General features: G+C 40.5%; 1 protein-coding gene across 1 annotated transcript in view; it reads left to right on the top strand.

The window, feature by feature from the left end:
* LOC146719118 (protein kinase C-binding protein NELL1-like) overlaps positions 1–11,286 on the top strand; it is a 320,797-nt gene extending 309,511 nt beyond the window's left edge. The window contains exons 18-20 of the mRNA XM_085460591.1: positions 3,749–3,925; positions 4,342–4,566; positions 6,254–11,286. Of these exons, the coding sequence (XP_085316717.1) occupies positions 3,749–3,925; positions 4,342–4,566; positions 6,254–6,304 (453 nt within the window). The 3' untranslated portion in view covers positions 6,305–11,286. The remainder of the gene's footprint in view (positions 1–3,748; positions 3,926–4,341; positions 4,567–6,253) is intronic.
* Positions 11,287–13,218: the final 1,932 nt, after the last annotated feature.

The following is a 13,218-nucleotide window of genomic DNA, read 5'->3' as shown; positions in this document are numbered from 1 at the left end:
CAACTCCCAGTCCTACTGCCAGTTTCTGGAAGACACCTTCAAGCAGTGGTACAGGAAGAAGTCTGCATCCTTCAAGAAAAACATGATTTTCATGCAGGACAATGCTCCATCACACGCGTCCAAGTACTCCACAGCGTGGCTGGCAAGAAAGGGTATAAAAGAAGAAAAACTAATGACATGGCCACCTTGTTCACCTGATCTGAACCCCATTAAGAACCTGTGGTCCATCATCAAATGTGAGATTTACAAGGAGGGAAAACAGTACACCTCTCTGAACAGTGTCTGGGAGGCTGTGGTTGCTGCTGCACGCAATGTTGATGGTGAACAGATCAAAACACTGACAGAATCCATGGATGGCAGGCTTTTGAGTGTCCTTGCAAAGAAAGGTGGCTATATTGGTCGCTGATTTGTTTTTGTTTTGTTTTTGAATGTCAGAAATGTATATTTGTGAATGTGGAGATGTTATATTGGTTTCACTGGTAAAAAATAAATAATTGAAATGGGTATATATTTGTTTTTTGTTAAGTTGCCTAATAATTATGCACAGTAATAGTCACCTGCACACACAGATATCCCCCTAAAATAGCTAAAACTAAAAACAAACTAAAAGCTACTTCCAAAAACATTCAGCTTTGATATTAATGAGTTCTTTGGGTTCACATGGTTGTTGTTCAATAATAAAATTATTCCTCAAAAATACAACTTGCCTAATAATTCTGCACTCCCTGTATTTGGCATGCAGACTAGGGGAAGCCAGGAATCGAACCACCAACCTTCTAATCAGTAGATGACCTGCTCTTCCGCCTGAGCGACAGCCAAAGATGGCAGCGAGGAATACATTTGTGCAAACACACTGCCATGTGAAATGAAAGTGAGACTTAAAAACAAAGATCTTCCTTATTCAGCGTCATCCAGATTGAAAAACCAAAATGAAAAAATGAAACAGAAAATCAAGCTAAGTAAAAAAATAAATAACATTTTAGAGTTCTATAAAAGTTCTACAAAGATCAACAAGCTCCCTAAGTGAATTAATTTGAGAAAATTCAAACAATATTCTGTACGACTATGTTGTACATATCATACCCCCTTAAAAGAAAGACTGCTGTCTGCAGTCATCAAATTTATCAAACAGTTATTATTGAAAAAAGCAGTAAAGTTGTTTTGATTGGCACAAATGCATGTCATTGGCATTCAGACGTGGTCGTATTCCTTGTACTAAAAAGAGCAGCCTGCATTCATATTTTCTGCCAGCGCGATACAATTGGCAGTAATTTCCCCAGCAAGTCCAGGGTTGTAACTGTAAAGACCAAGGCCATCAGTACCGGCACCCCGGGACTCACAAGTTACTGTAGCAGGACAATATGCATCGATAAAACATTGGCTCTGTATTGCCCTTTTAATGGTATGCAGAATGACTTTATGGCCCTCATACATTTTCTAACAGCCTTTTTATGTAACATTTTTACATCTCCATTACACTGCCGTCCTGGGGCCAGACAGTGCTGGCTGTGCTGAGTAAAATGGACCATAAAGTTTTCTCCAGGTACAGACAGGGAGCCAATGACACAGCGGCTGGAAAGGCAGATCAGTCGGATTCTTCTGCATTTCACTTTGCCGCCCAACCCCTTCTAGTCTCATTTAGAGTGCTATTAAATTGCTTTTTTAAAATGGGAAAATGTAAAATTTGTTACAAGAAAATGAAATCACCCATAGGTATGTTTCTACATCTTTAGTGTCTTTTAGCCATTTAGTGTTCTCTTGATGCTTATATTAGATTAAAAAAACTTAGTTTAAGAAAAAGAAAGACAAACATCACCAGAGGATTTTTATTATAGATGTTTTCAATTATTAATCAAAGTGTTAAAAAGGCTCTTTGTTATGCTCTTTGTTCTTCAGGCTCTTTGTTATGACACACACTATTGAGCTCTGGTGCGTCCCACTTCTATCAATGACACTTGAGATGCTTTTATATCTTGACTAGAACACATCTGTGTCTAACTGAAATAACTGGACATAAATAGGAAATGTAAATCCCTGTCAGTGAAGTTACAAAGTTTTTGTCAGTTTAAGTCAGTATGAACCAAGCCATATGTCGAGTGAATCATCTACTGAGATGATGAAGGACTGAATATTTTCGACAGCCACCAACAGACTTTCTAGACCTGTCCACCTACAGGGTGGGCCATTTATATGGATACACTGTAATAAAATGGGAATGGTTGGTGATATTAAAGTCCTGTTTGTGGCACATTAGTATATTGTTTTTCTTGTGACATTACCAATAAGTTTGATGTGTCACATGGCCCTCTTCCTATTGAACAAACAAAAGTTGTATCCAAGATGGCCGACTTCTAAATGGCCACTATGGTCACCACCCATCTTGAGGAGTTTGCCCCCTCACATATACTAATGTGCCACAAACAGGACTTTAATATCACCAACCATTCCCATTTTATTACGGTGTATCCATATAAATGGCCCACCAGGCAACCAAGAACCCACTGGTGACTTTGACTGAGAGCCAGAGTTCCTTTGTGAATGCGGGAGAATGTTAAAGAAGGACAGTGTGGCGACAATTCCCAACACCTGGAATGGAGCAATCCAGACACTGATCAACATCCAATCAATAGCATCCCTTCAACCAAACATGATGATGATGGTGGTGGAAGCACCATGCTCTTGCGAGGCTTTGCTGCGATGGGTAATAAGATAAGTTAAAGAGATGCAGATGTAGACCATGGACGGTATAATAGGTGAGCTTATCTAACAAGACATCAACCACTGATTTCTAAAGTCTCGAACTCAAGCCTCAAGATTAGCATTTTCACCATCACCATTCTGGTTTCAACAAACTGGAGCTTGTCTGACTGTGAAACCCATTAGCTAATGACTTGTGACTGACAAGTCCTAATTTTTTAACAGAGTTTCACCATGATCTATAAAAAAGAAGTCATTCTTTATTAAATAGAACCCGAAACAAGTGACTGAGCCATGAAGCTAGCAGGAAATTCTTTACAGAGATCAAGACAGATACTGTAGCAATTTTTCCATAGACTTTCCCATAGAAGTCTTTACAACTGCAGCTTTACCATCCGGTGTCCTTTAGAGAGAATACAGGTTCAAGGCACTTTTGCATTATCCTCACTTTTCAAACCTGCTTTATATCATCCATGGTCCAGACCTGCTCTCAGTAGAGAATGCCCCCCACCCAGTTTGGTTGACTGTCAGCAAGACTTGTTGTCAAAAGTGCTTAACAAGTTACTAATTTTAGGCCAGACATATTTATATAAATCAGATATTAAATTTTAATTTAGAAAAAATAAACAACGTGCTTTAAAAGCCTGCTTGGTGTTCATGTTATTGTTTTGCAAATTGATGAGAGAGAGTGGGAGACATATGAAAAGGAGAAAGTCAGAAAATGCATTGTTTGTAAGGCTGTGCCTTGGTACGGCGACTTCAGGGTGTTCCCATTTGTCAAAGACAATGACGGATCATTTACACAAAAGTAAAAATCTGCCTCAGGAAAGTGCTCAAACTGTGTTTGTTCACAGTAATATTTCATGTTTATAGACCCATTATTTCATTTTTATATAAATCACAGTGAGTTTGAAGCCCTTTGTTTTACTGAGGGACACCTTTATTGTGTATTGGGTATTGTATTTTACTACCCAGAATATACAGAGATGATAAGCTACGTACATTATTTAAGCCAGTTTGCACCCCGATGTGTGTGACGTTTGTTGTTTAGGATGGGCAGACGTACTGCAGGCGGAGACCTTGTGACTGTGGAGACCCAGAAGAGGATCTGTTCTGCTGTCCTGGATGTGACAACAGGCCCAGCAGCCAGTGTCTGGATCAGAGCGGACGCACACTTTACCGCAGCGGAGCATCTTGGCTGTACGGCTGCCAGCAGTGCCGCTGCATGGTTTGTACACACACACACACACACACACACACACACACACACACACACACACACACACACACACACACACATTCACACAGAAGCTATTGTCCATTTTAAATAAAAGCAGGCAAGAGCTTTGTTGGAAGACACAGATCACATCAAAAAGACAAAACCCTCCTCTCCAACATGAAGCTCAGAGCAGGGCTTTAATTCATACCACTCCCTGATCTGCTGGTTAACTGTGTGTGTATGAGGGCTGAGAAAATTACCACCTCTCTAATTAGAGATGTGGCAACAGACCAGCGTGAGATCTGTAACTGAATTCTCTCTCTGTCTCACACACAAACACACACTAAAAAAAGAAAAGAAAAGAAAATTCACACACGCTATAGCAATTCTGGTGCTTTTTTTCATCACTGCCTGTGTCTCTGCAGGAAGGGGAGGTCGACTGCTGGCCTCTAGTTTGCCCCACGTTGATGTGCGAGTACACGGCAGTGGCAGAGGGCGAATGTTGCCCACGCTGCGTCACAGACCCCTGCCTGGCTGACAACCTGTCGTATGACATTCGGCAGACATGCAAGGACCCCGCAGGCATCGCCCGCCTCAGCGGAGACACATGGCATATGCCCAAATCACCCTGCACCACTTGCAAGTGCAAGGTAGGTCAATGCAGCATGAACAAACTAATTGTGTAGATTTTTAAACTATTTTTGAGCTTCAAATTGCCGGTTTGTAAAGAGACTATTTTAATTTATTTCAACCTGTCAACATTGCTATTATTAAGGCTATTGAGGGTTGATGGGGACTGCTAACTTTCTATGGCAGAGTTCCACAAAAACAGTGTACATCAGGGCAAGAAGCCCAAGCACGGTGTTGCTGTCTAGGAAAAGATCTGACATAAATCATTGTTTTCACATCTGACTGAGAGAAAACACAGAAATGAACCAATTTCCAACTCCAAGACCAACAGTCAGCTCTCTGTGTTGTAATAAAAAGCCATTACAATGAGTAAAAAAGTAACTAACCAGAGGGGTTGTTCTGATTGGCAGGGTTAGGGGCGGCTCTGCAAGGCACAAACGTATGCCAGCTGGACACAACATAAACCAGTGGGATCGTAGCAGAGCCGCCATAATGGCAAACATGCTAGGCTAAAGTATACAGGAGATCGCTAACTTGAAAACACTTTCCCCAAACCTCTGTTTGATATTCTTCCAGGGTCTGCAAATGGGATAAGACTTGTGGGTTTTAGATGTAAAAATGTCAGATGTTCCAAAAGATCACAATTTTATCAGTAATGACAGCCATTACTGGCTGTTAGCAGAAAATCTTTGAGACTGAAAATGTGGCATAATCAATTTAGCTAATGTGTGCTAGAGGGCACACAGTGTCTATTTATATGTGTTCTAAGATGAATGCATAAAAGAAAAATGACTGTCAGAGATGATGTAAGGAGCATTTTTACCTTAAAAGAAGTGAACATGCAGATGACTGTGGCAGGAACGTGTCAGATCCACTCATTAGGTGAAGATAGGCTGCTGCCCCCTCACTTTAGCTTTTTTGGTTTTGCTTGTTTTCTTTGCAGTCAGAATACATAAAAGAGCAAAATGAGCACATCAAATACATAGACCTAAATCTACATTGTACTTTTCCATAGTTGTTACATAAACTGAATCAGTAGACTAGATACATATTTGCAGCAGTCTTTGCGTTGATGTGATTTTTGGACGTGGCCACATCGTGCCTGTGCTTTCTTGAATCACCAACCTAGTGTCACTCTGCAGCTCCGGGACACAATCTGAGACAATGTGCCACTGTTGGAGACAGTTTTTACGTCTGACCAGACAGGACCTTGTGTTCTTCACGGCCATAAATACAGAGGGCCCGTTACCCTTGATACATATTTTTGAGATATTAACCTTTTCATAGCGACTGTTCACTCCAGATCACAGTCCGTATGACAGTGAGAGCTGCTGACTATCGAGCGGAACTGGAAACTTCTTTTGGGAAAGATATATTGTGCTTCAGTTTCTCAGATGTGCCACTGCTTACCACCACAAATTCATAATCCCTATGCACTAGAGTGAAAGCATAAATCTCATGATATCAGTCTGATATCTCAAATGTATATGGGATAATGCTGACACTGTATAACTAGGTACCACTGTAATGACACTAGAGACATGAGGTTAACCACCCCAAATCCTTCTGTAAGTCAGGTGGATAAAAGTGATTTAGGCTGTGAAGTGAGTTATTAGCTTTACCATGCACAGTGTGGAACTGTATATTACATTTCACCTTATTTAATGCTCTCTCTTCTTTCCTATCTTGTCATGCCTTTCTGTTCAGAATGGAAGTGTTTGCTGCTCGGTGGATCTCGACTGCCTTCAGAACAACTAAAGCCCTCCCTCCTCCTCCTCCACGTGCCGTCCTCTTCTTCTCCTTTCACTATGGGACTGCCACATCCTCTCAACCATCTGACGACCCTTCCCCTCAGACAGACGGACAGACTCTCGCATGCACATGTGCATGCCAGTGTGTGCACAAAAAAAGAAAATTTGCAAACACACACTGGACAGACTGGGGTGTCGCGGCTGTGCTTTTATGCTGTACCTCTGTCGACAAACAGCGACTGAGTGTGCGTGCGTGACTCAGGAGGAGACAGAGGCCCGAGTTGCTCTCACCACAGTCGCTGTGTTGTGTTTGTGTCTCTGTGTTCAATTCCATCCTTTCACGAAACGTCTTGAAACCTTTTTAAATGTCTCAAACCCGAAACCAGAGACAAACAGCCAGACGGATGCTGAGGGGCTCCGTCTGTCTACATTTGCTCAAACACGGGCTCTTTAATGCTTGGTCGCCTACAGGAAACTAAACATCCATTACTTTGGTAACCAAAAGGAATGCATCCACTTTACTGTGTTTTGTGTTACTGAATCAGGAGGTAGTTCAGTGTCATATTACAATGTTATGATGAAATGGGGTCAGTTTTCATTTCAGTACCAGAATTTTTGTGAGTAGCGGTTTTTTGTTTCTGTCACTGATATTGTCCATATTATGCTAAAAACTTAGCAATAGCTTTTGGATGTCCTGATTTGTGTGAAATCCAAATGAATTTACAACATGTTGACCTCACGTCCTGGTGTCAGCATGATTTCCATCACTGATATTTCCCAAATAGTTGTGGACTACATTCTTCTTTGACATTACAAAAGTCACATCTTGAACACATCGTAATATACAAACTTCCATCTTTACATTTTTTGAGTGGTTCTCTGGCAAAACAGGTAGAAGTATAAACCATGTCAGTGGTGCACATTAGCTTTGCATACATCGTTAATGTTTCATCAAAACATCTAGCTGGCCCTGGACCCAGAAACTGAAATCTGCAATATTTGAGAGTCTAGAGCAGACTGATAATTTGACAATCTAGAAACCTGTCAGCTAATCAGGTGACGTAGATTTGGGGCGTAACACCCAACAGATAAAACTTCCTGTGCCTATTTGCCAGACATCATTTATGAATACTTAAAATACGTCAAAAAAATCAATAAATAAATTTTCAGATGATAGCCAGTAATTCTGATTCTTAACTCAGATGCAAGTACAACCTACTACAAGCTGAAGCCAGAAAAACTGTCCCTTGCCTACGGACTCTGATAGGCAGGTATCTGTTTACAGAGATTATGTATTAATTTATTATTCTCTGACACCATCAGTCCCATTTTAAAGGATTTTCCAGAAATAGCCATGACATGCAGTGTACCACAATAACGTTGACTCGCTTTTGAGCGTGGCTGCTTGGAACAGGTATTTATTACTGCTGGTAGATGTAGCTGGAAAACAGTCCTGCTTTCAGTCATCAAACCCTATAAATGCCACATCTATATTGAACCGCATCCCTGAGGCTCTGAACTGGGACAGACAACATGTCTGTCCTTCTGAGCCACTTCAGTTTTATAACACTCCCTCAACCACAGCATCTCGTCTTCAAATGAGGATGACTGCCAGATGCCTACACTTAACAACGGCAGTCAGGGTATGAAAAGCATCTGAAAGGTGTGTGGCGATGCACAGTGGATTCCTGCAGGCCAGAATGAGTGCCAGCCATAGTCATTGATTAAATCTGAGCTCGTGGAGGGTTGGACTTCTGCGGCGTCTCTCCGGGCTCCTCGGCTCTGCACCATATGGCACACCCAGGGTGGCAGGGACACAAAAAGTGAGCGCTGGAGAGGGATGCGGATAATTAAAGCATTGTCACGCAGCCCTGGATTTGATTATGCCAGAAGGTCACCAAGTGTTGAATCTGTTTACAGACAGCCAGGATTATTAAGGCAGGAGAGTCTTTACTGCTACAGTTCACACGTTCATAGTTACGCGGATGCTCTTGTCTCCTGTTCCCCTACCCTGTCCCTCAGCCCTCATCCACATTTGTCTGCACTGTCCTTAAGCTTTTCTCAAGAGTGTTAATGTTGACCCTCGAGTGTCACTGCCATCAGCCTATGTCGGTCAGTATCCCCCCCCCCCCCGAGGAAATTTTCAACACTATTTTCTTTTCTTTTTTCTTTAAATGAGTACTAAAAGCAAATTAGGTTTCAAGGCCACGACTTATGCTGCAGTTATATAACATGATTGTTATATAACTGCAGAAATCTGATGTGAAATGTTCACCCTCTGATCAAATAAGCAAAAAAATTGTTATTAGGTAATCCTTTGTTGCGCATCAACTTACCACTCAGTTAATTTTTGGCAGCTGTAATAATAACTGGGGTTTCCTTTCAAAGTTTCGACAGTTAGGGCCTTCTCTCTCTCGATTTCTCCTTCGTGTTTGAATCTTCTGCACTCAGTCAGTGCAGATATCAGGACTCATTTTCCTCCTTCAGAAGAATCCATTCGTCGTGTCAGGATGAAAAACAGCTTTCAGGTTGAGATAATCCTTCACAGTGGAAATGAAACTTTCATTTTTTTTAATTGTGAAGACATGGAAATCAGTTGGTGAGCTGCAAAAAAGCCTAGTCCAAAATACATAACTTTTACTGCAGTTGTCTTATCAAGACAATAATCCATCGTCATGAGTAATCCGCTTGCTGTACCATATTTCTGTCATAGCGGCAAACAAGATGGTATCGAGGAGCAGGTTGTAAACAGGTCTGAGACTGAGATGAACAAAATCCAATGAGGCTAAAGGGCACCAAGGCAAGAAATTGGAGAGGTACATAGTCTATAATAATGAAATTGGCTCTTGTACCCAAAGAAAACAGCCTTGTCATTTTCATTTGTACAACTTTAGGATAAGAGCAAATGACTGCAAGTGCTGCAAATGCAAGAGATCCTGGAAAAGGCTTCATTGCAATCCATAGGATCTTCTCTAGGCAAGTTTTAAAAAAAAAAGTATTTTTCTGTAGAAATCCTAGACTATAAAGAATACCAGAGGGATTCAGTTTTATTTATATTGCTCCAAGTCACAACAAGGCACTTTATACTATAAGATAAAGATCCTACAATAATGCAGAGGAACCTCAACAATCAGGTGACCCCCAATGAGCAAACACTTGGCAACAGTGGGAAGGAAAAACACCCATAACAGCAATAAACCTCGAGAAGAACCAGGCTCAGGGAGAGGCAGCCATCTGCCCTGACCCCCAGAAGTCTAAACCTACTGCAGCATAACTAAGGGATGGTTCAGGGTCTAGGTCATTAGTTTTGTTGGTGAGTTCTTCCACCTTTGCCATCTTGGCTTTCTTTAAACTATCAGTGAGGAGTGGATCTGCCTGTAATCGAAAGATACTATACAATAAGTTCATATGGAATCTTTTCAGTGACAAGGTATTGTACCAAAACCCAGCAATTAAAATCATGAACTCATCAATAAAATGTTCACTGAGCTGAAGGCTGTTTTCAAAGAGACTTCTGTACAACCATCAGGCGTGTTGCAACAAGATGACCCACCCCTTGTTTGCCATTAAAAAAAGAATGCAGAAGCTGCAACCCATTTGCATAGCAATAGGACAACTCATGGTAAAATTGGGACATGTTACAATTGTTATAGTCTGCACTGGCTTTAATATATATATATATATCAAAAAAACATTTTATGTAATTTAACTGGTATTTAAAACAGTTTTAGGTATGACCTCGCTTTTTGGAGTTGAGAGCAATTATTACAGCATGTCCTCCTTAGCCACGATGTCCTTGTATCACCTCTCCTTACACTCTAAACACTCTAATACCGAAATTGTCAACTGTGGACAAAGTACACATACAGAAGGGGAAAAAAAGATGATGTAAATGTTTTCTGTACCCATCAAAAGCAAAAAAAAAATCAAAGGAAACAAAAGCAGATAATTGTACAAAGTTTCAGATTGCTCTGTTGACTGATTTGATATGAACTACGTCTACTAAAAACCACTGTTTGCAAACTGTGTGTAAGTGCTTTTACATACTGACAATGTGATACAACTCTGCAGTTTTTTAAAAATTCCCATTGTGTTCATGAAAAATGTATTCATTTTAGTGGACTACGTTTCTTATCTCGTGGGATAGGCTCTGTTTTTGCTTGTAAATACTGTGTAAAGGGGAAGGTCACTGTAAAGAAAGTAAGACTATGAGGATAATTTTCACTACCACAGCTTCTTTGGAACTGAGCGTTGCAAGCTGAATATGAGAGAAGCAACATTTCTATTGTTTTTACTATTTATTTTTCTATTCTTGCTCTAACCTGTTTAGTATTGTATCCGTCATAGATTCATGTCTTTTCACTGTTTTAGGATAACACAGTTTTGATTAGCCTGTGTGTATATATTCTGATCTCTAATCGGTGTCCCTTACTAAGAGTCGGCAGAGGTGGAAATCAGACTCGGAAATCAGAACCTGCATAGATAAGCGTCTTTTCTAAGCGCCAGGACAGGCTGCTCACTGCATTCATGAGCTTTTTTTTTTCTCCAACATGTTTGTATGATCTGAAGTGAAACATGACTTCATGGAAATCAGACAACATAGAACCATGTACACATGTAAAGAAAATCGAAAATCTTGAAAATGTTCTTGTTTCAGTTTCTGCTAAAAAAAAAAAGAAGGAAAGAAAGAAAGAAGGAAGGAAGGAATTGGGGGGGGGCATTGTGTTTTATCCTTTTATGTCTGACTTTTTAAAAAAAATAACACAAGTTTAGGACTTTTGAGCTCCTGATGTGCCACTTCATGTTTTATAGTGGACTATGGCAGAGGAATCCCCTGGTCTGTTCACTGCTTACTCTTCAGATCAGAGTGGCCAACCTAACTGTACTCAAAGGGTTAAGTGTCATTTGAAGACTGTGTTGTGATAAGAATTTGCTGTAAAAGAAAAAAAATTTCAGTTCGGTTAATAAACATTTTAGTTGTTTACATTATTACTTCTGTGTATTTGCCTTTAAAGTGTGATGACGGCCGATCGTTCCAATCTCAGGTAGATGAGCCAAAGTTTTTAAAAAATAAATATATATTTCATATTTGGGGCAATCGCGACAGATGGCCAAACAGCTCACCTGCCACGTCATTCACCGGCGCCGTAAATGAAAGCAAGATTTCAGAGCTTTCAATAATGAAAGCAAACCCAGCATCAGGATACAGTCCTGTTAAAGTCTTTCATGTTTCTACTTTTATCAGCACTGCTGTTTTCTATTTCCTTCAGGAAAGGTATGAAAGGCTGCGTGGCAGTAAAGATAAGTACATCCTTTTGATGCTTTAATGGAGCGCTGCTGTGCCACTAGGAGCCGGTACAGCGATGCTTTTGAAGCAACGCTGTGGGGGAAAAAAAGTCTTAAATTTGAACAACGTACCTAATGTTTTATATTTTTGCTACAACACCACAATCAATACAGAACACAGGCACAAGGTGTACAAAGTGTACAAAATTCACAAAGTCCCTAAAAGGCAACTATTCCCCAAACACATTTCTTTCAACATAAAATACGGTTTTCTGCCAAGATTTTGGTTACTCTGCCAGTTTTAGAAAGAACCTGATTATTATCCTTCTTTTAAAGCCACCTTTGCTTCAGTCTTAACATTCGAGGATTTGCCACCTTATGCTGTTTTTACAGAGCCCTAAACTTAGACATCATCCAACAGAGGTGCTTAGGAGAATATTAATGTCTGATTTGGTTCTGTAACCTGCCAATTCCCAACTGCAAAGTCCAGGTGTCGCTGAAATTCACTTTGTGGACACAGAGCTGGTAACTGTCTAGTGCATTCACTTCTAGCAACAGGATGTTTTGTGGGCAATCCATCTTGTACACTTTCAAAACACCATTACATGAATGGGAACACCACTGAAAAATTCAATTTCTTTCTGTGTCAACTTTACAACAGAGTGTCGATTATGTGTTTCTATAGCATGGCTGAAAATTCCATTCTCCTGTGTGTGTACAAAGGAAATATTTCTGACAGTATTTTCCATCCAGTTTCTTCCATTTATCCAATTGAGAAATTAAGACAGATGCTTCTCTCAGATCCTGTGTCTCTAACATCCAGGTCCTTTGCTGGGGGGTTTTCCTGTGTCTTTTTTATGCTTGGATGGTTCATAGGTCAGTGTTAAGTGGCTTAAGAAATAAAAAAAATGGTATCCCCAGTAATGGTTGAGTACAAAGATTGCACTGAAAATGAGTGAAAAAGCAGTTAATGTCCAAAGAGAACATTTGAAAGACTTTCAGAGAGCCTAAAGAAGTGTTACTCAGGACTGGTTCAAAAAGTTACAAGAAATTCTGGCTCTTTGGAAGCAAAATATATTGAACACTTCCATATTTGGCATGTGGGAGGAGGCCGAAACCCAGAGAGAACTCAAACAGACACGGGGAGAATACGCAAACTGCACATAAAAAGCCAGCTGGCTGGTGGATTCAAACCCAGGACTGTGACTGTGTGTGTGTGTATGTGTGGATAAAGAAGCGCGCGTTAGACCAACAAAGTTATTCCTAAAATATATAACATACGACAGAAGCGACAAACATGTCTGCTACAGGTTGTTTGTCACTGAGATAATGAAAAGAATCTTATCACATAGACACTCTTAATATAATAAAGTAATATCCCATCATTAGTCCCTGCACATTTCCATTTGCCTCTGTTCAGTCTGAGCATCTTTATATTAAATGTTGCCTCTTGGTGGGGAACTAGAGCAGATTCAGCGAATTAGCCTGCTGTCTGTCAGCACTAAAGTAAGCGCTTTGTTTTCTATGTTATGTGTTGTGCCGAGTGTGAGTGGTAACAATGGTGGGCCTACCTGTCCCAGCCCCGGGTCACCTCGGCAGAGGACAGCTCCACCCAATGGGATTTAGACCTGGAAG

Source organism: Copadichromis virginalis, linkage group LG1 (assembly GCF_057382275.1).
Source record: "Copadichromis virginalis isolate Kocher_CV1m ecotype Utaka linkage group LG1, C_Virginalis_male_GT1.1, whole genome shotgun sequence".
NCBI lineage: Eukaryota > Metazoa > Chordata > Actinopteri > Cichliformes > Cichlidae > Copadichromis > Copadichromis virginalis.
This window is presented reverse-complemented; position numbering and strand designations above follow the sequence as displayed.